Below are 24,623 nucleotides of genomic sequence, written 5' to 3' on the forward strand. Positions count from 1 at the left end.
TAAGCGTGCCATGGCACAGGTTTTGGAGAAAGGACAGAGCTGCAGATGGTGAGCTGTCATCTATGAGAAACAGGAGAGATTCCCAATGTCCCTGCAAATACACGGGGATATCCCACCAGAAGTCACTAAGAGAGACAAGAGCTTTACACCTGTGTTCTCATAGAAGGCCTGGGCACAGCCCACATTACTAATTTTGAAAATCTGGGGATGGAAAATTTTTCTTTGTTTCCATATCTAGCAAATAAAAGCTGGGAGTAAACTACATGGAACTGCAAAGGGACAAAGCAGTAGGTCTCCTGACCTTCCTGCAACCAGAGAAACTTCCAGAGAAAAAGCAACCAACGGATGAACGAACAGTCTGGACAAGACCTGGTAATTCTCAGAGACCTTTAAGCTTCAAATCAATGTTCCTTTAAAGGAGGTGCCAACAAGACTTGGATATATCCACAATGACAAAGGTGTATGTGCATGAGCACACGTGTCCATAAAAAGGTACCTAGGGCACTTAGTAAGGATTATTACTGGAACCTGATGAGTAAAGGACACAATTATCATAAAAAGGATTAGTATCAGCTGCTAACTCCCACTTCAAATGGGCTTTTGTTGGAAGCATCAGTGCTGGTTCCAAAACCGTTCTTGTATCCAAAGGAATCAGCAGAGCTGAAGCAATGAGGCAATGGTGTCAGTGCTGGAGGGTACTTCTGAAACTGGCACTAATGGAAGAAGAAAAGAAAAAGATGCAAAACATGTAAGAGAGAAGAAAATAACTTGCTGTAGTAGAGCCAAGGATATTGAGGCCTGAAGAAATGGCATAAGTTCGTTCCTTGGCATCACTTGCACTTTTAGCTGCAATATAGAGGCTACGTGAGGAATCTGTTGCTCAATATAAAGCCAAGGAGATTCCTCAGCCCCCAGCCAATAGTGTCTGGCAGTGCCAGACGTGAACAGCATAAGATACCCCTTTGGGTATTTAGTGAGAGAGAACAAGCCCATCTTGGTATCTTCAGTTGTAAGAATCTAGCTCAACTATGAAGCATAAAGCTGAAAGTGTTCAGAAACCATATGATCCTGGTTAATCAAAAACCTCCAGCAGCACAGCAGAAGCCCAGCAAGCTGCAACCTTGACCATCCAAGTAAGATTTGCTCTGAAAGAAGGCAACAGAGAGCAGCGTTGAGCTCTACCATAATCACAAGTTCAGAAATGGGTCTCAAAGCTCTTTTTCAGCTCTAGGCTCCAGCATTATGTCTGAGGTGTTCTCTGACACTATTAGCATGATAAATTACAATTGCTGAGATTCTGCCTAAACTTAAGCACGCACTTTGTGTTCTCTTCAGCAGAGAAGAAACAGGGAGGAGTTCCAAGGGAATACAAGACGCATACTTTGCTTGAGTTCAGGCAATGACCCCAACCCTTACATGACGCTGCTTGCACACCCTGCAGTGAGCACTGTACTTCATCACTGCATTTGCCATGGCTCTGTAGCCAAGGAAATACTCACCTAAACGGTAAGCGACCAGCAGAAAGTTTCGATTTTAGGAAATCTGTCCAGCAGCTGAAATAGGGCTGTTTATCATGATGCTACTTCTCTTTTGCATCCTCTTTTGGGAGCAGTGGTGCTGAGCTGGAAGTAATGTCATGTTCCTTTCCCCGCCAATAGGAATAAAATCAGGTTGCTGGCATCCTGACAGGGAGGTGGCAGTACAGAGGAAAGCATGCCAAGCAGACATTTATAACGCTTCCCTCCTTATCTTCAGCATGACTCATAAGGTAACCAGCAGTTACTATGATATCCTTGTGCAAAATGAACCACAATTCCCCCCCAGCTTAATGTGGGCAGACCACATCTGCAAACTGTGAAGTGCCAACCAAACCTGGAGGCAATGCTGGCCACAGGCAGCATCACATCACTATGCTAGCTCTGCTCCTGTAACTACCTAAATTGTAACCCTCATTATTCTAGAAAAAGATCGCTCTCTGGTCGCAGGCATCGGTTTTGCTCCATTGTGTACCAGTAAGAAAAAACAGGTGCCAGCTAAGCAGCTAGCTAGCCTATTTTTATACATTTAGGTCAATTGTCCTGTGAATTGACATATTTAAAGTTTGGGAGAACAGGACAAAGAAAATTTTGTCTATCCCAAAGTCAATTCTTTATGTTTTAGTTATGGTTATTGCATTGCTCATTTATATTGTGATTCAAGATATCAAATAGGGAAAGAAGGTTATGCAGAACAAGTCTCATCCCAAGATAAAAAGTCCTTTTCTGTGTGCATGTGTTTTTCTGTGTTAAATAACTATGGTACTACTACATCTTCCTGTTCACAGACTGTACATTTAGCGTAGTACCAGATATAATGGACTGATGTAACCTGGCTATCCACCATGGGATGGAAGATTTCAAGAGAGCACAAGAGCCGATTCCAACACAAACAGAGGGAAAAAGACTGGGCTTGTGCAATCACTGACAAGTAATGGAACAACTTAGTTCATGCTCAGATTTCAGGAATGCAATTAATTAATCACTACTAAGTACTCTAAAATCAAGTGAGCCATATCCCAGCTAATAGTCCACAATATAACGTTCACATAAGTATCAAGCAATGAAGATGCTTGTTACAGTGCCAGAAATAATATTTCCAGCAAAATATTATATTTAAAGATGAAGTAATTATATGGCATGGCAACAAAAAAAAAGAGCTGTATGGTTTACAGCTGAACTGAAAATCTATAAGAATGTATTTCCAAAAAAATACTCCCAAAGCTGGAGAAGTGTATAAACAATAAAGGATTAAGCACATTTCTTCACTGTGTATCACTGAGGGATAGACTTTGCTATACAGGTTTAATACACGCACCATGTATAATTAGACTGTAACCATGATAGGAAATAAGGACATACTAAGGGAAAAGAAAGTCCTTTGGTTCTTATTCAGAGAAAGCAGTTTGTAAAACGTTATTTGTAATATATAAAACAACTGCAAAGGCCCTTTAAGATCATTGTTTTACAAGCTGTTGGTTCTCTTAGCTAAAGCTAAAAAAAAAAAAAAGCTAAAACTAAGATAAATCATAATCAGAAACAAGACAAACATTTAAGAGTGCATTTGGAAAAGGACACAGTCACAAGCTCATTATAAAAAGAAAAGAGTTCCAAGTCAAAAGCAAGGCCCACAGTGACTTCAGCAGAAGGCAAGACCTGGCTCACCACGGCACAAAATGAAACAAAGCACTGGCACTTTGCTAGCATGCATCAGTTTGCTCATATTTACATCACGCTACAGATCTAAAGTGCCATTGAAAATTCATTTAAATTAATGACTCCACAGTTATCACTTTCACAGAGAGTAATGAACCTTAAGTGAACCTGTGTGGGCATATTCAAAACCGCTTCGTTTCTGGAGTACCTTGGTAACTCTAAACTAGATATTATAATGGCTATTGACTTGCTCAAACTTAGATTATTAGGCTAGATTTTCAGCTGGTTGGACTGGCATAGCTCCAATGATGTCCATTTACACCAACTGGCTCATTATTAATTCAAGGTCTTATTTGCTCCTTAATGAACACTTCCACTAGTCACCTTCCCAGTGGCAGCTTTAAACGCTCAGAAGTTACCTCCACGGTGAGAATCATCATACTCAAAAACTTGGTTATCAAAACATAATGCTTTTTCTCTCCTTTTATGAGACATACTTAAGGTAAACTTTTTTAATCATTTACAAAATCAACTAAAATACCTCCTGCACCATAATTAACTAACTAAAATTATGCTCTCACACAGCATCATTTGCATATAAATATAAAAATGTTACAACCCTAAGGGGACATTAAGGACAAAACCAAACAAGAGTGGAATTAAATGGCTAAGGGGACAACACAGCCCCTCCTTAACAAGCCTCTTATATCTTTGTCTTTTTTTCTTACTTATTCTCATTTCTGTCCTTTACCATTCATATATATTTTCCTTCTCTATTCTGTTGCTTTAAGATACTACGTATATATATTTTAAGGCCTTTATTTGTTTTGGTCTTTTCAATTTTAAGATGTTATCCCTGCATTTCTAAAACAAATCAGGCTACAAACAGGTCACTAAGTTTGTGCATCCTCATTTAACGCACTATAGTGGTCAGAAACACAGTTAACTGAAAATACGACAGCCTGTTCCCTCAACCTAGCAACATTCACAATTTGTCAAAAGGACTTCAAAAATTGAAATTGTGCAGATTTTCAACCAGAACTCATTAAATTCACTTATTTTTCAGTGGAAGAGACAACTGTCAAACACACAAATGAGAGCAACCACTGTTTCTGATTACTGTTGTTACTAGTATTAAGTAATTGACTTTAAATACATAAAAGATATTTAGGAACTTGATGAAACTAGATTATCTCAGCGAGAGCCTGAGGAACCTTAACGGCAGGCTCAGTAATTCAGCTGTGACACGTGGTAGGTAAAAAAACTTTATTCTACACTGCCCTTTCGAGGTAAAATATCCTTCAAAGTGGTGATAGCAAAAATTATTTTCTCAGTGAAACAAAATGGTACTCCACAAGACTGGCAATCCGATTCTGAAAATTCCAGTAAGTAGGTATACCTAAATAACTCTTGAATAACTCAAAACAAAAATACTCAATTGAAAAAGATTATTTTTTTATTCTGAGTACCTCTTAACATAAGCTTTCTAATACCTATCTTGATTCAAATCTTTTTGATTAGGTTGTGCCCATATACCCTAATTAAGAACTAGACATGGATATTATAAGCGTTATACAAAGGGTAGGAAATTATTTTCATCGTGCAAAGTTTATAATAACCCAGAGGAACAAAGATTTGTAATTAGCTAAGTACTGATTTTCCTTAACAACTGAGCAGGCCACTAAGATGATCTGGTACCACCATGATGTTGCCTATCAAATGCACCCCTGTTTATCTTGCTAAAGAAATTTACTACTTACCTGGAATAAATCCCACTGACCATGTTGTGCTGGAAAGAGAGTTCTGCTGTGCTGGGTCCAGCAGCTTTGGAAATGAGCAATACGACCAAACCTCGCATCTGTAAATTGTTTCGGCTATCGTACACAAAACCCCTGCAAAAAAGGAAAGAAAAAGCGCACATTTTTTACAACCTATTTTCACTGGTTATACCGAAGTGGAGAAGAAAGACTCAGACCTCCGGCTGCTATCATTTCATCAAGTCTATAAGATTCACATTTGCATGAAAATAAGCTGCAATTATTAATCATGATCTTTTGTCATCCCTCACCTATAACTTACATTGAAATATTAATACTGCAGAGCAATGTAAGTAATCAGGATTAAATCTTGTTTATTTCCAAGCAGCAGCATATGTCCTGCATTTCATGTCATGTCATGAAAGGAGTGTTTCAAAATAATTCAATGATATATTGTATCAGAAACATAAGAGCTTTCAGTTTGTTTTTTGAAGTACAGGAAAACCAAAAGAAGTCTCATACTTCAAGAGAAGAAAGAGAAAATTGGAAAAGTACGACCAAAGTCTATAACCTGTTGAAATAAAAGTGTTTAGATCAGAGTGGTTATGACCAGACGACACAATACACACGACATGTCTAAGTACTTCAGGAATAGACTTTGCAGAAACTGATGAAAACAGTGAAATAAAAGCTAAAATTGTAAAAGATAAATGAACTAGAGAGAGGCTGTTTTAAACAAAGGAGCTGTTTCAAATGATGCACCTTTAAATTTGGGGTCAGAAGGAAGCCTCTTCTCTCTGCCCGCAAAAACATCTGTTGAAAGCGATTCTAAGTGACCACTCAGATGCACCATCTCAGAAGTTAGTTTATTTTAAAGTAAGCTTTGCTTTCCTTTTGACAGCAGCGTCTCAAATTGTATTCTTCCTGTCCTTGTCAAAGTTGTTTTCTACTTCCTATGATCATCAATAAGGCTAAATAGCTACAAGAAAGGATAATATATTCCAGATGCTATTAAATCTGCAAACTAATTTCTAATAAGAGCTCTTATCTCCAGTATTTAAATATTTGTTAAGCAAGTAAGAACTACATCACAGATCACTAAACACTTCAACCCATTTTGTTCCGGTATATAATTTTAACCCTAATCACTAAAGGAAATCAAAGCAAACCTGTCTTTAAGTCAACTAACTGAAAGGTTCAGCGGTCTACCTTGGAAGTACATTTGAATAACATGCAAAAACAGTGCATGCAACCTAAAGTTTCATTTGGATTTTTTTTTTCCATTACGTTTATATCACTTCACAATGCAAGAATATCTTCAGTATACTATTTATTTTCACAGACATAAAAACATTTTTAAAAGTCATAATTTAAACACTACTTAAACACTACTACAAATAACATCTGGAGTTCTCCTGCTGAGCCTTCACAACTTCTCCCACAGCGCTGGGGAATGGACCAAACTAAACCAGGTGCCTGCAGAAGCTCTCGGAGGAGAACAAGAGGGTCCACCCGTGCTGGGCAGTGCTGTACAACTTAGCACTGCGTTGACTCCAGACCAGAGCTGCTCCCTTCGGAGAAGCGCCGGGCTCATGAACACATTCTCCATGCTGCCACATCCTACAAAGGCTGCTAACGATCGATGAAAGAGGAGGACAATATGCCTTCCTACTACAACCTACAACATTTCTAGCCCTGGCAGGGTCTAGCTAGCCAAGCCAGGACACGGCTTTTCGTTCTGTGCCCTTCTAACCTGCCCACGTCCTACGGTGCGCTTGGGAAGCCCGGCCAGCTCCGTGCTGCCATGCTCACCACAACACACACCAGGACGGTGTGAGAGAAGGCATCGACTTCAGCCACATTTCCAACAGAGAAGGCAGGTGTTTATGGCTTGAGGTGGCTAAAGAGTTTGGTTCAACTAAGTCTTAAGAACCAACTGGACACCAAACATTTATGGGCAAAGCTGAAACTTTGCTAGAAACGTGCGCTAGCCACCGGTCTTAATCTGCAATAAGTTACATATTAGCCTCTTAACAGAGCAGTGAAATGAAAATAGCAATTAACCCATTGCCTTGCTTGCTATCATAAAATAAACTAATCATAATGTTTCGGAAAACTAGGAGAACATGGGTAATCAATAGTTTAGTGCCAGACAAAATTCAGTGCAGGCTGTGTTTAGCACAAGAGACTCCACAACACCTCCCAAGGAGAAGCCATCGCAAAGTCATCGGCTCCGGTCCTTCCATCCCCAAAGATCCTTTAAAAAAAAATGAATACAGCAGCAGAACAGCTGGTGAAAGGCAGATGCTGTACAACTTCCCAGAGCAGACAATGATTTCATTTTGTATACCGCTCACGCAGAGCTTCCCAACCATTCAAAGCCGGGAAAGCTCACGCGGCTCAGAACAGCTCCCGAGAACAAGCGGCACGGTGCTGCAATGTACAGCTCTGCTCTGCTCACCGGGTATGTGCTGCGAGGGATTTTAACGTGGGGAAAGCTGCTTGCCTTTAGCATCCTTGGAATTTACACCTTACATACCTTAACTCTTGCCAAGCACATGAACGAATTACTTTTCTTACCATATTCCAGTATATAGTTAACAGAACATGGCCAACACAGTTAAGCATTTAAAATTCTACACATTTCCAAAGTTGGAGCCACAACAAACATTAAACTACTCAAGAAAAGAAAAAAATAGAAAATATACATAATGAACAATGTATACGCATGTATATCCTGTAGTAAGAATTCGTGATAGTTTGTGGTGGTGTAAGTACTTCTCTGGCTTGAACTCCAGCTGACCACATTACTCACAAGCAAACAAGTTACACAGATGATGCAACTGAATACAAATAGTCTCCTCGTATTTCCTCAACATTTTTTTTTTTTTTTTTTTTTTACAATTCTATCATTTTTCAAAGAAAAATGGTTTTAGGAAAAAAAATCTACATACATACTCTGGTGAAACTGGAGTGCCTTACTTACTAAAGTGCAGGATTGCATGAGAAGTGAGTGGCACTTTTAAAATAAATATATATATATAAAACAAATTATGCTGATACTTTTATAAAGCCAGAATGCTTCATTTTTTCATGCTCAGTGCTCTACAGTTTTCCATCAGACGTGTTATTACAGAAAGTAGGGAAGAAAGCTGTCCACCACAAGATTTTAAAACACTGACCTTTAAATAAGCCACTGCCCAAATAGCCACCAGTGGAAACAAAGCACTGCAGCGCTTTCACCTGAACCAAGCCTCGGTAAGGAAGAGCAGCAAATGACCTGTGCTGAAAACATTTCACGAGATTCATAGCAATAAGAAAAGCAGTTGTTTCAGAGCTGCTCAAGGGGCTGCAGCCACGTTCGCCAGAACACCTTGCATTCTTAGCAGAACATCACTAACGAGAAGTGCAGATGTGGTGGGGAAGAACGGAACATAAAAAGTAAATAGTATAATAATAAGGTGCAACGTGTCCGTTGTTTCTACACCTAGTCATACAGCCTATATCCAAACCTATATGGTTTGGATGCAGTTCTAGACAGGATTTTCGGCGAATTACCAAACCCATATTCAAAGTCTAATTCCCTTCAAAAGGTGACTGAAGTTGTGTTACTGACATGTAACATATCCATACGAAAGCAAACCGCATTAGACTTGAAACAAATAAAGCCTACGGTGATCATCCTTTAGAGGTTGGAAACTACTGCAGCTACTTGACATGGCTTCAGGGGTCACATTCACATTCAGAATTAAGCTCCCAAGAGATGTTCTGCACAAGTAACAGCTACACAAAAGTCTTCCAGATGGTGCAATTAGTCTTGATGGGTATGTGGCAGGAGACAGGTGCCTCTAGGGAAAAAAGTGAACTAAAAGCAACCCAAGTGAAATTGTGCACACAAAAAAAAAGATGCATCAAGCTGAGACTCGCTTGGATAAACCTCTGCTGAACACTGCAAGTACATGCACAGGGTACCCTCAAAGAAACATTAGGGTAATTTTCTTACAGGCTGGGTACCTCGCAAATAACATAGTTCATCCTCAGGGGACCACATACCAAAAAAAGGCAGGTAAGTCAAACGCTGCGACTAGCTGGTTTTGCTAAACATTAAGAATTTCAGGGGGAGGGAAGGGGGAAGCATTTACTCTAGATGTTACCCATGTGACAGAATAACCCATCTGAAAACTGACAGATTCACAGTTTTAAATACAGAACACTGCTCACAAAAAATTAATCTCACAGCACAGGGGAGAAGAGCCTAGCTCCGAAACATGCGCAGTGTGACACTGTGCAGACACAAGAGACTCACACCACCCACTCAAGCAATGACACTGGCTAATAGCTAATGTGCTGCAAATTACACCTCCTACTACCAGGGTCGGTCTGCTGCAGAGAATAAATCAAGCAAACATGAGCATTTCACTTAATGCTTTGTGTATTTTTCCACATGTGCAGCCATTTCAGTAGACTTTGCAGTTAAAATATGAGCCTCAAATAATTGTCAGGTTTAACTCCAGTAGTAATTCACACTTCTATCAATACGTAAATAAATAGAGCATTTATTGAATGCACCGTTCCTATTTTTGAGCAATCAGTTAAATACTGTGAAGATTTAAAATTATTTGCACTACAGGAGGTTACGAGGAAAAAAAACAGCTAACGTGCTTATTTTTTCATTAAACTCAGGATTCAAACAACAGAGGAGAAACATGGCAAATAGAACGGTTGCTGTAAAGAAGAGATGGACATTGGTGAAATATGGGAAGGAAAAAAACAACAACACAGGCAATTGGGAAGTCAACTGACTGCGAAGGTGGGTATAGCAGAAGAAAGCATATCTATGTGTAGTAGTGCTAGTTCCAACGTAACCACTATGACTACAGAAAAAAAAATCCAATCAAAACAGACATGATAAGGTATGTTAGGGGGAGTCAAAAGGAAGGTCGTTAAGTGTTTTGTCACGTTTTTGCTGTTTCCCAAATTTCTGCTTATTACCAACACAGGCATGGGATGCTCGGTTTGCAGCCCTGCTGTCAGCTGTCCCAGCAGGCCACCAGGATGTCCTTCTCCCATTGCCCAGGTACTCAACCACTGGCCAGCTTGGCTGGGGGCTGAAGTGAGCAAAGTGCTGTGCTCTCACCTTGCCCTACCTCTCCACGCATTTTCTTGGTAGTGTCCCAGTGACAGAATCAATTGTTTTGGTTTGGGTCACACGCAAGCTCTGTTTAGTGAAAAACAGGGAAAGATACCTGGTGCTGAGCAGCCATCCCTCTGTCTCCCCCACTTCTCTGTCTCCCCCACTTCCAATGTTGAACAAAAGGAAAATTCTTCTGTTGAAGAAAGAATCACCTGTTCATGCAGTCGTAATAAAAAGCAACTGGGAAAAAAGTCTGTAACACAACCAAAATAAACTATGCTGATGATTTATAAGCCTAGGATAACGCTTTTGAAAACACAGTGTAGTTTTAGTAGTTTTTAGTAGTGTAGTTTTAGGCTGAAATAAATACGGCTCTGCAAAAGAAACATCTCAATCCTACCTGACAATCCCAGATGTGACAATATAAACACAGTTTAAATCTGTAACACCTACTTTGTTCAACACAGAAAGGTTATCAGGATATACTCGTGGTTACAGGTGTAAGCACATTTGAAAAAAAACATTTTTTCAAAATTAATTATAACTGATGTTTCTGTATCTAGTGCTAGAGCTAAGCCACAGAACTGTTTGGTGAGACTGTTGGCTGCTTTATTAGAAATGCACGAGGTCCACTGGCCTCAGGGCTTTTATCCAATTTGCTTTATTAATGACTTGTCAGAAGTAAATAAGAGAAAACTCTCTTGAAGTACTCATTGTTTAAACAGATGTTAAACTGCTGTATTATAGGTGCACTTATCTGAATCATATGATTCACTATATGACCATGTGATCACACACAAACATGCATACGTTATTCAGAACATTATATATTTTGTATATGTTAACAGCAGTCTATAGTGACTTATTTTCAGCAGCTATTGAAGTTTCATGTATGTATTAAATACCCCTCTGCACAACATATCTTCAGACATTAAAAATACATGTTTATTGCAACATCTAAGGCTAGAAGGGGATCAGCCTTCTCACGCCACTTGTTTTGAGCACAGCTGACCCACGGGAGGCTGTAGATGAAGACAAGTGAGCTTCAGAAGCTTGCTCCTGGGCTTGGACAACTGAACATCTCTTCAGGTACCATCAGCCAGGGAGAGCGACTAAAGAACACTCAAAATACATTTAAGCTGTGATTTTTAGGAAATTTAGGTATTTAAGTGTCCCAGATGTTAGGATCTACCCCAAAATCCAGAAACATTGTGTTTTAAAAATAATTACTTTCTTCACAAAGCAAATAGAGAAGGGAGAAGGTTACAGAAGTATACATGAACATGAATTCAAAATCTAGAAGATGTTAAGAACCTTACAGACCTAAGTAACCTGAAATTTAACAAGGATAAACGCAGTCCTGCACCTGGGACGGACTCCAGCGCCGTGCATTACTGACTGAACACGAGGCAGCTCTGCTGAGAAGGTCCCAGTAGACCACAGGCACACCATGAGCCAACAGCGTGTCCAGGGCTGCACCAACAGAAACGTAGCCAGCAGGTGAAGGGAGGCGATTATTCGCCTTTGTTCAGCCCTCATTAGACCACGTCTGCAATTCTGCAGCCAGTATAAGAGAAACAGTGACAGACTGGAATGAATTCAGCACAGGGCAACCCAGTCAGGCTGGGGCCCTTGCCCTGTGAGGAACAGCGCAGTCCTGGGCCCGCGCAGCCTGGAGAAAAGCTCCCAAGGTCCTCTCTGACCTGAGAGACTCCTTGAGAGTAGGAAACAGCTGCTCATTTTTCACAGGGATTCTGCTTACAAGGGGAAACGTTTCTTAACTGAAGAGGAAGAATCCCATTCAAAGTTTCATCGCTGCCTAGCTTAGTAAACGTGATCTCCACAGGGACTCTGTGCATAGAAAGGGAGAAGAGCATGGAACTTGGGGTGAATTGCATCTTTCTATAACTAATTTATCTCAAGAGAAAATCTCGAGATGTTAGGTGTAAAAGTCTTCTAGAAAAAATCAGAGTACCCTTCAAGATCAGGAGACCCCATCTCCTCCTGGAGCTGCTGCATATAGTTTTGGCACATATTCCAAATACCGTAGTTCTTTTAAAAAACTTCAAAAAAAACTTTTAAACATAGTAATGATCACAAAAGATGGATCCTTCTAAAAAAACTAAGAATCAGAAGATTAAATAAATTTGTGGAGATTCAGACTGTGCAAGACTTCACAAAAATCAACTACCAACATAAAGATCAAGTTTAAAAAACTACAGGTTTGGGGGCAAGTGCAAAGCAAATACTGATACTTGGCCCTGACCCCTTGGCAGTGTACTGTACTTCACCATTTATGGCTCCTAGAAACTGATACAGTCTTTGAATTCTTAAAAGACATTTTCTCCCTGTAGCCTGAAGAATCTCACTTAGACATCAGGACCAGTCTATCATCCCCTGCAAGTACATTAACTAGACTTCCCAATGGCAGAGGTTATACGAATCACATATACATGCATACTTTTTTAAAAAATTTTGAGGTACTTCTTTTACAATAGATTATCCCCTAAGATCAATAGGAGGAGTTGCTAATTAATTTTTTAAAAAGGCAGAAAAAGCAGCTCTGGACTCCCAATTTTCTGCGAAATTTATGAGCAGCTGAGAACCAGGAGGAAAGAGGTTCACTGGGTAAGAAGAGGACAACCAGCTTTTTATTCTTTTTTTTTTTTTCTTTTTTCTTTTTACATGAGTGAAAATACTCAACGAATTAACTGAAGTTTTGACAGAGTTGCCTTTAGCTTGCATGGTCATCTAAGGTCTGTAAACAGCCTGCTATAGAACAAGTCTTACAAGGAACAGCTGAGGGAGCTGGGGTTGTTTAGCTCAGAGAAAAGAAGGCTCAGGGGAGACCTGACTGTACTTTACAATCACCTTAAAGTAGGGTGTAGTGAGGTGGGGATCAGGCAGTCTTCTCCTAAGCCCAAGGGATAAGACGAGGGGAAATGGCCCCAAGTTGCGCCAGGGGAGGTTTAGCTTGGATATTAGGAGGAATTTCTTTGCTGAAAGAGTTGTGTAACTCTTGAAGTGGCTGAGTCACCATCCCTGGAGATCTTTGTGAAATGTGTAGATGTAGAACCTACTGGCATGGTTTAGTGGTGGACTTTAGTACTAGGTTAGAGGTTGGACTAGATGACATTAGATGATTCTATGATAGACACTGAAAAAAATAAATCGCTATAAAATGAATAGCTATAATCATACATTATCTCAAACACATTGATTATTCAGAGAAGAGTTTTATTTATTTGTTTGATAATAGTACCCTCACCCCATCAGATACTACAAGTGTTAGAGGCAGGGCAGAAGGACTACCTTAAGGATGACACTGAAGACACCACAGAAGAATACATATTTTTAAACCTACTGCCAATCTCTGCTGCTTTTCCTAGTTGGTGTTTGACTTGATCTTGGAATGTGATGTGGATAACAGGCAAGCTAATACCTAAAAATGCAGTCAGTGTTTGAGTGCAATTACTCTGACCAGCAGTAGCTTGCAGGTCTGGCGCCCCTATTTCTCTAACCACAAATACTTAGACAGAAGCCTAATTTTTGTGTGTCTGATTTCTCCATCAATATTTACTTTATTTAAACTTTGTGGGAGGTCTAGCACCCCGCCGTCAACCAATATCAACAGGTCTACACAAGCACAAGGCTACCTTTTTGAAAACAGGCTCGCAGATGCAAGAATATTCTGCTAAGTGAAACGAATTACAAATATTTTGGAAGAGTTCTGTGAGTGACAGAGATATGATTAGCTTCACAAGGCTAATGAATTCAGACACCTCTAGAGGTATAGTGTCATTTCAGCAATATTGTAATTGTAAAGCCTGTCATAAAAATGTATTTTGCATTAAATAAACTCTACTAGGGAAATGCAACAATGAAATAGGTCAACTCCTGGCCATTACCTCACGACGAAAATGCTTACAGCATGTTTTACAAATGTATTGAAATATAAAACAGCAAAAATGTTAGGATATGCATTGTCATTACAGGATGATCCAAAAAGCTCTTTTAACCTTTTGTGCTCAACAATATTTCTAAATAACAGCTTAACAGATCTTCAGCATTATTCAGATGGTTGCAAATAGGTATTCCCTACAAACAGACAGCTCTTTACGTGAGGCTCAAGTTCTCTGCTTCAATGCGTTTTTTCCGCTTAATCCAAGTAGCTTAATCCAAACACAACAAGAATCCTGTAAATATAGATCTTCCTTTTAAATAGAAAGAAAAAAAAAGTTGTTTTAAGTGGTTGAAAACCAACCAGCACCAATAACCCAACTGCAGTACAAATTCTAAAGACTTTACATTTGTCACAACCCACTGAAGTTAAATGGTCATACACAGCAGAAGCCTTTCATGAACTGGGTGGGTGGGTGTATGACAACAACAACAGCCAAAATGACTTAAAATGCTGTGGAGAATTATGACAGAATGCAAGGCAGCAATATGTACACACAGTTACAAATTAGAATAAATACTCTTTATAAATATAAAGATTTTTCCATAAACACAGATACTATAAAAAACGTGTATTATTTCCAAATAACACATACCAAGGACTTCTCAATTATTTTAACTAAAAAAATCAATTTTAAGCCAACAGGGGAGAAAACAGACAAACCTAGACCATAACTCCTACTAGTATAATCTTAATTTTGTTTTTCTCTAGGTTCCTGATTCCAGAGGGTCACTTGTCAGTGAGACCCAGGTGGATGACTGTGATAACTGATTAATCTGTTTTTGTTGTTGCTGTTGTTTTTAAACACAGTTAAGAATTTTTTTTCAATTTGACCTCAACCCAAATTCCCTAGGTTTCACTCCAGTATGTCAATATCACAATCAGGCTAGTTTGCCTGAACAGGAAAACCTCCTTTTACAAAAGATAAACACAACAAATATCTGCCTCCTTTTCCTGGATCATAGCGAAGCATCAAATAAGCTCATTAAGTTACAAATGCATGCTTTAAATTTATGAAGTAATGAAACAAGATACGGTGCAAAAATGCTGAAAACATTTTACAGTGAAGCAAATGTTAGAAAAAAACATTGGAAAACTTTAGAGATTTTCTATTCTTTCTCCTTCAGAAAAAAGGCAAGACTTTAGAAGGCTTGAGAATTTAAGCAAACACTTGTGGTTTTGGAAATGCTGGTTTCCGTGGCAACCAGTAAGGTCTTCTTTATATAGCATTATAAACAGATGGTAAAGACCAGTCATGTTTGCTTCTTTGCCAGCATATCAATAGAACTGCTGTACTATTCTATCTAATGTATTAGAGTTATTAAGTAGCTTGGGTATATGAGCAACAAAATCTACAAGTCAGACATGTCTAAGTAGTGCTTTTTTTTCCATAAACACAGGAAGATCCACAACAGTAAAGTCACTGTAGTCTATACAGTCAGACTTCTTTGGCAATGCTTTTTATAAATGTTTTCTCAGCACTTGCCATGCAGGGTACATTACTACCACAAATATGAATCTGACAGGGATTAAAATAATGAATTTGAACAGGAAATAACAGTGTGACTGTATTAACACCCACTGGTATTAAAGTGTGCTTTAGAATTATGTTCTTGTTTTTATTACACTTGGAATTGTTCAGAGAAAACACAGCAAACTGTAAGCTTACCTTCATTATGTCACAATACGAGGTTACTCTTGCAGATTTTGTATTTGTGAAATAAAAAAAAATCTTTACATTTTAATCTTTCAGTTGTAGCTCTGGTACGCAACATACAAGCGTTCTTGTTTTATAGATGGCTGGAACTATCAAGAGAATTGGATTTGGTACTGCATTTGATTTGATACCTCCCTGGAAAAGTCTGAAGCAGTAGCTACCAGCACTGACTGCTAACAGATTCTTGCCATTGCATTCCTCCTGTGTTTTAGCTGGGTAGTATGTTTCATGCCATAGCTCAAAATAAATAAATAAATAAATACATGGAAAAAAGGAAGAAAGGCAGATGCAGAACCCCATTAGGTTTACTGACCATTTCAGGAGCCCAACTTATTTTGATCTGAAATGGGTAAGAATGGAAATTACCTGTATTATAACCAGATTACAAATTACTTTATCAACATACTACTAAAAAAAATAAATTTGATCCAACTCCCACTGAAATTAATCAGAAATTTCAATCAGGGTTTGCATGGGAAATTCCCATAAAACAGGTAAGAAAAGTAAACAGAATTTGTAAGGTCTAATGTTTTTTGTTTTGTTTTTCACTAAGCAGTAGCATCTCAAGGACAAATGCAGTACCTAAAGACTTGTCTTTTCTTTACTCTGAATTAAAATTTTCAGATCTACTCTTATCTAATCTGCTACCAGCAGTTATCACTAATAAACTTGAGATTCAACAAAAATCTCCGCATAACTCCAACCCCTCAAATTCATAGAACAACCAATAACACATTTTTGAAAAGTATAAAACTACTAAAGGTGTGAATACGTTTGGCACAGAGAGCTGGGGTTTCTTAGCTTCAAGAAGAGAAGTCTTAGGGGGAAAATCTACGTGCCTAACTGGTGGGAGGGAATAAAAAAAGACAAGCTTGTAGCAGTAAGAAGTGAAAGGACAAGAAGCAATGAGCACAAATTGAAAGAGAAGACATGCCATTTACATGTAAGGATGTTCATTTGTTAATTGTAGAGGCCTACAGGAAACCTGGGGAGGGACTCTCTGTCGGGGAGTGTAGGGATAGGACAAGGGGCAATGGCTTTAAACTAAAAGAGGGGAGATTTAGATTAGATATTAGGGAGATTTTCTTTACTCAAAGGGTGGTGAGGCACTGGCACAGGCTGCCCAGAGAAGCTGTGGATGCCCCATCCCTGGAGGTGTTCAAGGCCAGGCTGGATGGGGCTTTGGGCAACCTGGTCTGGTGGGAGGTGTCCCTGCACATGGCAGGGGGGTGGAACTGGGTGGGCTTTAAGGTCCCTTCCAGACCAAACCACTCTGTGATTCTAAGCGTGGTCTCTTCTTGTAGAGGAAAAAAAAAAAAAGTAGGATAAGAAAATGCAACTAAAGCTACAGAGCCTTCCAAATTAATGAGATTTTAATTTCACAAAGCCCTTTTAAAAGGGGGGTAGCAAACCACAGCAATCATTTTGTGAAGGGCCTGAACTTCAGTTTGCTGAATGTACGAAAACAATGTCATATTGTTGAAGCAGCAAAGGGAGAGAAGGGCAAAAACATGTTTTGTGTCATTCAAAAGGATTCTAGGCTTCTCGTGGAAGAGACCAGACAACCTAAGCCTTCACGCTGGCTGTTTTATTTACGTAAGATGTGACACAAAAAGACGGACCACAATTTCAAACAGTATACCAACGCAAATAAGAGACTGAGATTCTGCACTGAAGTTATGTAGTTATTCAGGAAAGGCATCAGTGGTACTGACCACCTCAAATTTTCCTGGACTGCCTGGTGCCAGAGTCTGGAGGAATTACTGGAGTCCATGAGAAAAAAGCTGGCAAGAAGAAACAAGACAGGAATGTGAAGCAGGAACCTCATTTCTCTCTGCTGCAGTGACCTCGACTGCATGGCAAACATGTAGAAAGCAGCACTGCTAACAGAGTAGAAAAGAGCCACTCCACAACTGCCAAAAAGGAGGGCACCTTACTAAATAATTATCCTTGGAGTAGAATCAAGAATGAAAAGAAAAATGAAAAAATGAATGACATGCCAGACTTGTCACTTTGCTTTAAAGAAGCCTATTTACCACTTCAGGTGCCTACAGTACAAGGAAAACTTATTCACTACAGAGTCAGGCAGCCTTGGAAAAACTTTCAAGACAAATATCCTAAGAGGAAAGGTGAAATAGAAGAATCTTCTTCAGGCAACCTGAAAAAAATCAAGATTTTCCAAGGTCCATCATCTAGGGAAAACTTTAGCTCTACAGAGCTAAAGGTGAAGCTGCCAGAAGCAAAATTACCCTATAATTACAAGTCACAGAGAAGGAAATTTAAAGTCACTGATTTGATCCTGCCTCCAAGAGACACAAAGCAAATAAAAAAGAAAGGCTAGACTCTGACAATGGAATAGAGCACTGATCTTAAACCTTCGCTGAGACAAAAGAAGGAGTGAGAATGAAGAGACAAATTTCTGGCTATGATTTGCAGGAAGATAACCGACATTTTTTACACAATTTATAAAAAAACACGTAGGTTATCTAATCATACCTGGAAATGTCTTATAACCTGACACATTTTGCTAGGTAGCTCTAAACAACACTAAAAGTTCCCATTGACAGCAACACAGAATAGAATTGGCACTTCCAGCAGTAGCTTATCTTCAAGCAAATGATGATAGAATTTGTTTCGCATAAAAAATGTGGACTCAAATCGCTATAGGAAGACCAGCTTATTTTGAAGAATACTCACTTCTTCTTTAAAGATCTGAAAGAATGTTTCTGCTTAATACTACAATTCAACTGTGATAAAACTATCTGAATTCTTATCTTAGGAAAAAAATTCTAATTGGCCTGGAAGGAAGAGCCACAAGATGCACCTTTCATACATGCCATGTGACATTATCCAAACCAACAACACCTTACTAACAAAAGATACCTAACGCTTCTGAAAGTTATTCTAAATTTCCAATATTCTTTAGTTATATTAAAAGCAAGCTCTTACTACTACAATGGTGAAAGAGATCCATGTAAAGATATAACTCACTGAAAAAGTTGAGTGCTCCCAGGGTTCTTGTCCACTTGAGTGTACTGACATTGCAGAAACAAAATAAAAATCAGCAAATACAACTATGACAAGACTACATTTATTTCCAGTATTCCGTTATTTTATCTTACAGGTTTTTTTTGTTACATAACCCACCACAAGCACCATTTCGCCATTTCAGGATTACCTCGAGCAATACACTCAAAAGTTTATAGCAAAACCTGAAAAAAATGTGCTTCAAACAAATAACCAACACCTTCTGACACCAATAACAACAAATGCTCCAGAAAACCTGCCACAACTATTGCACAGAACTGGCAGTGCTACATCTCATCTGTAGAAAGAGTTACATGAAAATCAAATCCCAGATTTCAGGATCTTTCTTAAAACTTTCAGCCCGTGTTTAGCAGCTTCTGTGGAACGTTTTTTCACAAATTATACTTTGTTAACATTATTAGAGTGCTGACTTGCAGAAAATAAGGCCCTACTTACCTGTTAACACTGGTTTTCACCACACTAGTTTTCCAGCTGTTACTTTAGCTTAACACCAACTAAGCCTGACCTCACCTAGTTCATGTGAGACAGTGGGGGGCAGGGGGGGAACAAAACAAGACAAAAAACCACTAATATATACATTTCTTGATGTGGCATAACTTGATTAGCCACCACAATTATGCTAAGCTACATTCTGCTTATGACCTGCAACTACAAATTTTTCTGTAAGTAAATATAAGTATCAGGAGAAAGCAGAACCTCAGTAGAGTTAAACAGCCAGCTTGAGCTTGGTAACATGAATGAAAAGCTCTCTGAACAATTTCAGTCCAGGGAAAAAAAATTTCGATTGCATGCTCAAGATTTTAAATTCGCAATCAGCACTAACCTGATTTATTCTTCTATCCTGCTGCCTTTGGTTAAAACAAAACCACGCATTCAAATTATGTTTTCTTACCACTACAGTGCACATAACAGCGCTTTTATTACTTCTAACTTATAGCTATGTAAGTATTTGTCTTCTAAAATAAAGTTGTAAGGCAAACATTTCAGCAGAAAATGCCTACAAGATACCTTACGAAAATAAGACTAGATATTTAATAAAAATTAAGAGAGAGAGCATGACAGAGACACAGCATAAAGAACTTCTCCTCCTCCTCCTATATTATCCTGCGTTTGAAGGATAGAGCTTGACTTTGGATCACAGCCAAAGTACTTTGGCAAACTTGCTAAACTTTCACCAAAAAACCAATAGTCCAGTTATATTTTTACTGTAGTGTGCTGGCAAGTTCTCGAGTATAACAAAATGTGTTCTCTACCACGCCAAAAGCGGGATACATTTTAATACTTTGAGGAACCATATGCACTTTCCTTGGGATTTGTTAGCACAAGAAAAAAAGAAAAAGGTCGTTCTCATAAGTGAGCCTAATTTGCACATACAAGTTTGCAGCCAAGGAATATGTTTGTGTGCTACGATTTTTTTCCCCATCCCACTAAACATTTTTTCTTCCTTACTCAAGTTAAGTGCACTTCATCTGTGATTTCAATTTGCCATTGAAAAAAAGCGTATGTAAGATGAGCTGTAAAATTACAGGATCATGAAATGATGTAAATTTAAATGTCAAAATGTAAATGAAAAATGTACAGATATCTTAAAAGCATGTCATTGGAATTATATATTAGAGCTTGTTTTAAAAAAAATGGTACCACTACAATTATAATAGTGTTTTCAACAATTTTCTTTACCTATCAACTTTGCTCTTGCCAGTTGGCAAATACTGTTTTAGCATTGTTAGATGCCATTCCAAACAAAATTTCAGAGATTTCGTTTTCTTTCTTCACTAGACTATGAAGCAGTTGGTTAGAATGCTAGAACTTTTTGGTGCCTCTGTGTTTGTGCTCAAATGTCTCCGTTCTGCCCACAAGGTCAGCCACAGCGGATCTTGAGGTTTCTAAAATGAAACACGATTAGTATTTTGTGGTGAAATGTCAGTGATCTGAAATAAAGAAAAGGCAGAAAATAAAGAAATCGGGTTCTCCCTGAAAAAAAAAAAAAAACAGTATCTGTTTCTTTTTTTTTTTTTTCCACCCCCTCTATTCTGGCTACTCACTCCCCAGTGATAATAATAATAAATAATCACAAAGGTCTTCCTTCTCATTACAACTTTTAGCAGAGGCATGCAACCCTGCTATCAGCAAACTGAAAACACTCTACTGGAAAAAATAAAGTAGAAATCATACAGAAATCTTCAGACAATGCAGTCTAACCCCGAGGCAAGACACAATGCAGAAAAATGGTCTGTATACGCATTCCTGCCCATCTAAGCTTTTCCTTAATAGCCAAACCTCAGAAGAGGTCTCTATGTAGAGACAAAAGTATGGGTCCACCACAAATATTACTCAGTCTCTCCAAAGAAAAACAAAAACAAAACAAAATGAACAAACAAACACCAAGAGCACACATACTGTAGTTTATAACCTGGATAATCTAACATGGATAATCTTTCAGATAAACCTACAATATCCAGGGATGAAAAAAGGCCATTAATATTCACTGAGGCTTAGCCCAACTCCTCTGTCCAGTGTGACAGGTAAGCTTTCAGTTCAGCCACCAAAATATTAAAAAGTATTGAAGTACATCTTTAATTACAGGCTGCTAACACTAAAATCAGCAAACTGCTAACATTATTCTTGACTGCATTAGGCAGTGTCACCAGCAGGCCAAGAGAGGTGGTCCTTCTGCTCTACTCAGTGTTGGTGAGGCTGCTCCTGGAGCACTGTGCCCAGTTCTGGGCCCTCAATGCAAGAGAGGCCTGGACATACCGGAGAGTCCTAGAGTGTCACAGAAAGAGCTGGGACTGTCCAGCCTGGAACAAAAAGAGGCTCAAGGGGATCTCATCAATGTGTGTAAGTATCTGAAGGAAGGTACAAAGAGGAAGGAGACAGGCTCTTTTCAGTAGTGCCCAGTGCCAGGACCAGAGGCAGTGGGCACAAAGCATAGAACAGGAGGCTCCCTCTGAGCCCCAGGCAGCGCTTCTGTGCTGCACGGGCGACGGAGCACAGGCACAGGTTGCCCAGAGAGGCTGTGGGGTCTCCTTCTTGGAGATCCTCAAAATCCACCTGGATGTGGTCCTGGACAAGCAGCTCTGGGTGTCCCTGCTTGAGCAGGGGATGGAGCAGGTGGCCTCCAGGGGTCCCTGCCCACCTCAGCCGTCCTGTGATGCTGTGAAACTTCTTTCTAGATTTTATGCTTACTATCCTCCCTAACTTTTCCAAATTTTAGCTAAATAAGTTCTTCACACACGTGCTCACTTCAAATGGGTTCCACTTCAAAGGCAAACTTGTAAGAGCTTTGCTGTGTCAGCAGACCAGGCACTGTCCTGCCGCACACCCTCAGCAAGCTCCCCAACGTACTTCCTCTTTCACCACATTACAAACTAGGTGAGGGTAGGCTCTTAGTAACAAGCCACAAGAAGGGAAAGAGGTAAAAAGAAAAAAAAAAGCACATCAAAACTGTGAAATGTTATGAGTCAAGTTTCCTATTCTTTCAGGAATAAGAGCAAGAGAATGAAGCAGATAGAGATCAAATGTTACCTTTCGGGTACACATTGAGATTTCCCTGCTTTTGGAAGATCACCGTCCTTTTTGCAGAAATACAATTCTACTGACTAATGCTACAAAACAGAATAATAGTACCAGAATGACAGTTCCCAACAAGCAGGGTATCTCCCAAAAGTAACATCTTCATAGAGAGTCTCAGTTTCGCCCATCTTGGACAGACAACAAACTCCAAATTACTGACAGCCTGTTATCTCATAGGCAAGACCATAGGGTTTCAACAAGTTACACAGAGCAAAAATACAAAGCATGATGCCCATATGCAAAAGTATTTCACATCCTCAACCAACGTAAATACACACAGCAGCACCCATTCATGAGAATTCCTTCATGTTCATGTACAGAAATCACTGCTTCAAAAAAAACAGCAAATCCTGCAGGCAATTTTACTCTTTCCCCATGGCAAGATCTAGAAGGATACATGCTAAGTTTAAAGACACCAGTAACTACTAGTTCTGTTCATTAAGCAGAACTTGAGATCAAACCAAAGTCTGTAGTCAAGTAATCAGATCCTTGTCCTCTAGATTTAATGATTGAAAATGATAATTCAACTGTCAAGGGTGCACCTGAAAGTTATAGATAAGTCAGAAATCTAAAAATAAGAACTTGTAAATGTTAATAGACTGTATATAGAAAATGTCAGTCCTGGTGCAAATTCTCAACAAGTAAAGTTTAATTAGCTCCCCTTATTGACCTTTTTAGAATTGACTCCACAGAGCTTATTCTGATAAAAGAATAAAAACAGTGTACTCAGTCTTCTGACTGGTGACTGTTTATCAGAGAACACTGTTAATGCCATCTAGAGACTTGAATGACAACGTCATGATTTAATGTAAATGCTTCTTCCAGGCTATAAAAGGGAGGACAGACATTTTAATTCTTGGCTTGTTTCATCTACTGACTTTACTATTAAAGTTTAGTAGAATATACTGTCCTTGATGAGGGGTCCAGTGCACAGTCATGTATTAGGATAAACCGTCTTTCTTTCAAATACTATGTATGAAGATAATCCCAATATCCTAGTATTTTTAACTTAAATTCACCATTTCTTAATGAGATGTGTGACAATGATTTTGTAGTACTGGTGTTCTCATCTCATCCAACCTATTATGCTTACAGGAGTAGTGAAATACAAAACTGCATGCTTTCTATAAAATAATATAATACCAGAATAGTATAGCAGCATTTACATAAGATAACACCTAACCACAGAACATTGAATTATTTTTTGCTAGGCAACAATGCCACTTCAAATTTACCAAACATATTTAAAAACTACAAAAACTAAGACTTAGGAATTCATCACACTTCAATTTAGCTCTGAAGGAGAAGAGCATTTTAGACAGTGCATCAAGCAGATAAATTCAAGTTAGCTGGTATAAATGACAACTAAGATACATAACTTATAATTCCAGGTATATCCAAAGTTATTAAAATGTCAGATTCTGATGACTTAAATTACTTGAAGCCAACAATCTATGAACCAGCACAAAGCCTTTCGTTTTTCATCATATTGGAATTAGAGTACTTTTATGCCTACATGATTATGTTCATTATATTCAAATATAGTACCAGCTACGAACGTATACAGAATAGTTTGACCCCTGCACTATATTGTGTTATTAAAACCACTGTAGTAAACATACAATGCACTAATGCAAGAATTTGTCTTGAGACAATTCTTCCTTTTAATCATGATCTTCTGTCAATTTCAAGCAAAAAAAATGGTTTGTGCAACTGAAGTTCTTCTGTCAACCTCTCAGAATTATCTTCTCTTTTTAGGAAAGCTCTCAATGTAACTGATGAGATGAGCAACAGAAACAAATATTCCCTTGCTAACCTTGTATTTTCTTCCATTTTTGCAGAAGGAATACCTGCATCCTGTACTTCTTCGCAGGACTGATTCAACTAAATGATAAAGTACCATTTGTAAAAAATGAGCTCTCATCTCGAATACTGTGGACATGGTGCTTCTGATACACTGTCATCCCACTATTAGGTTGCAGCTAGAAGGAAAGGAACAAATGCCTTTTGCTTTTTATTCTTTTACCTAATAACATACCATGACTTCTCAAAGCATACATACAAGACTACAAATATCACATTAGCATCTCCCGAATTTTGAACGTCCAGATGTGCATCTGCTTACTCTTTTTTAAGCAATTTTATTGAGAGACAAGACAGAGGGGAATGGAGACAAATGATTTAAGTAGACACCACCAGGACATTTGTCCTTGTAAGTGACAGCAGCGAAGCACACAGC

At 38.8% G+C, this 24,623-nt stretch overlaps 1 protein-coding gene across 5 annotated transcripts in view; it reads right to left on the reverse strand.

Annotated features, from left to right (window-relative positions):
* PDSS2 (decaprenyl diphosphate synthase subunit 2) overlaps positions 1-24,623 on the reverse strand; it is a 127,078-nt gene that overhangs the window by 74,893 nt on the left and 27,562 nt on the right. For all 5 annotated transcript variants that reach the window (XM_040554396.1, XM_040554392.1, XM_040554393.1 and 2 more), the window contains exon 2: positions 4,952-5,083. In XM_040554396.1, the coding sequence (XP_040410330.1) occupies positions 4,952-5,083 (132 nt within the window). The remainder of the gene's footprint in view (positions 1-4,951; positions 5,084-24,623) is intronic.

Source organism: Cygnus olor, chromosome 3 (genome assembly GCF_009769625.2).
Source record: "Cygnus olor isolate bCygOlo1 chromosome 3, bCygOlo1.pri.v2, whole genome shotgun sequence".
NCBI classification, from domain to species: Eukaryota; Metazoa; Chordata; class Aves; order Anseriformes; family Anatidae; genus Cygnus; species Cygnus olor.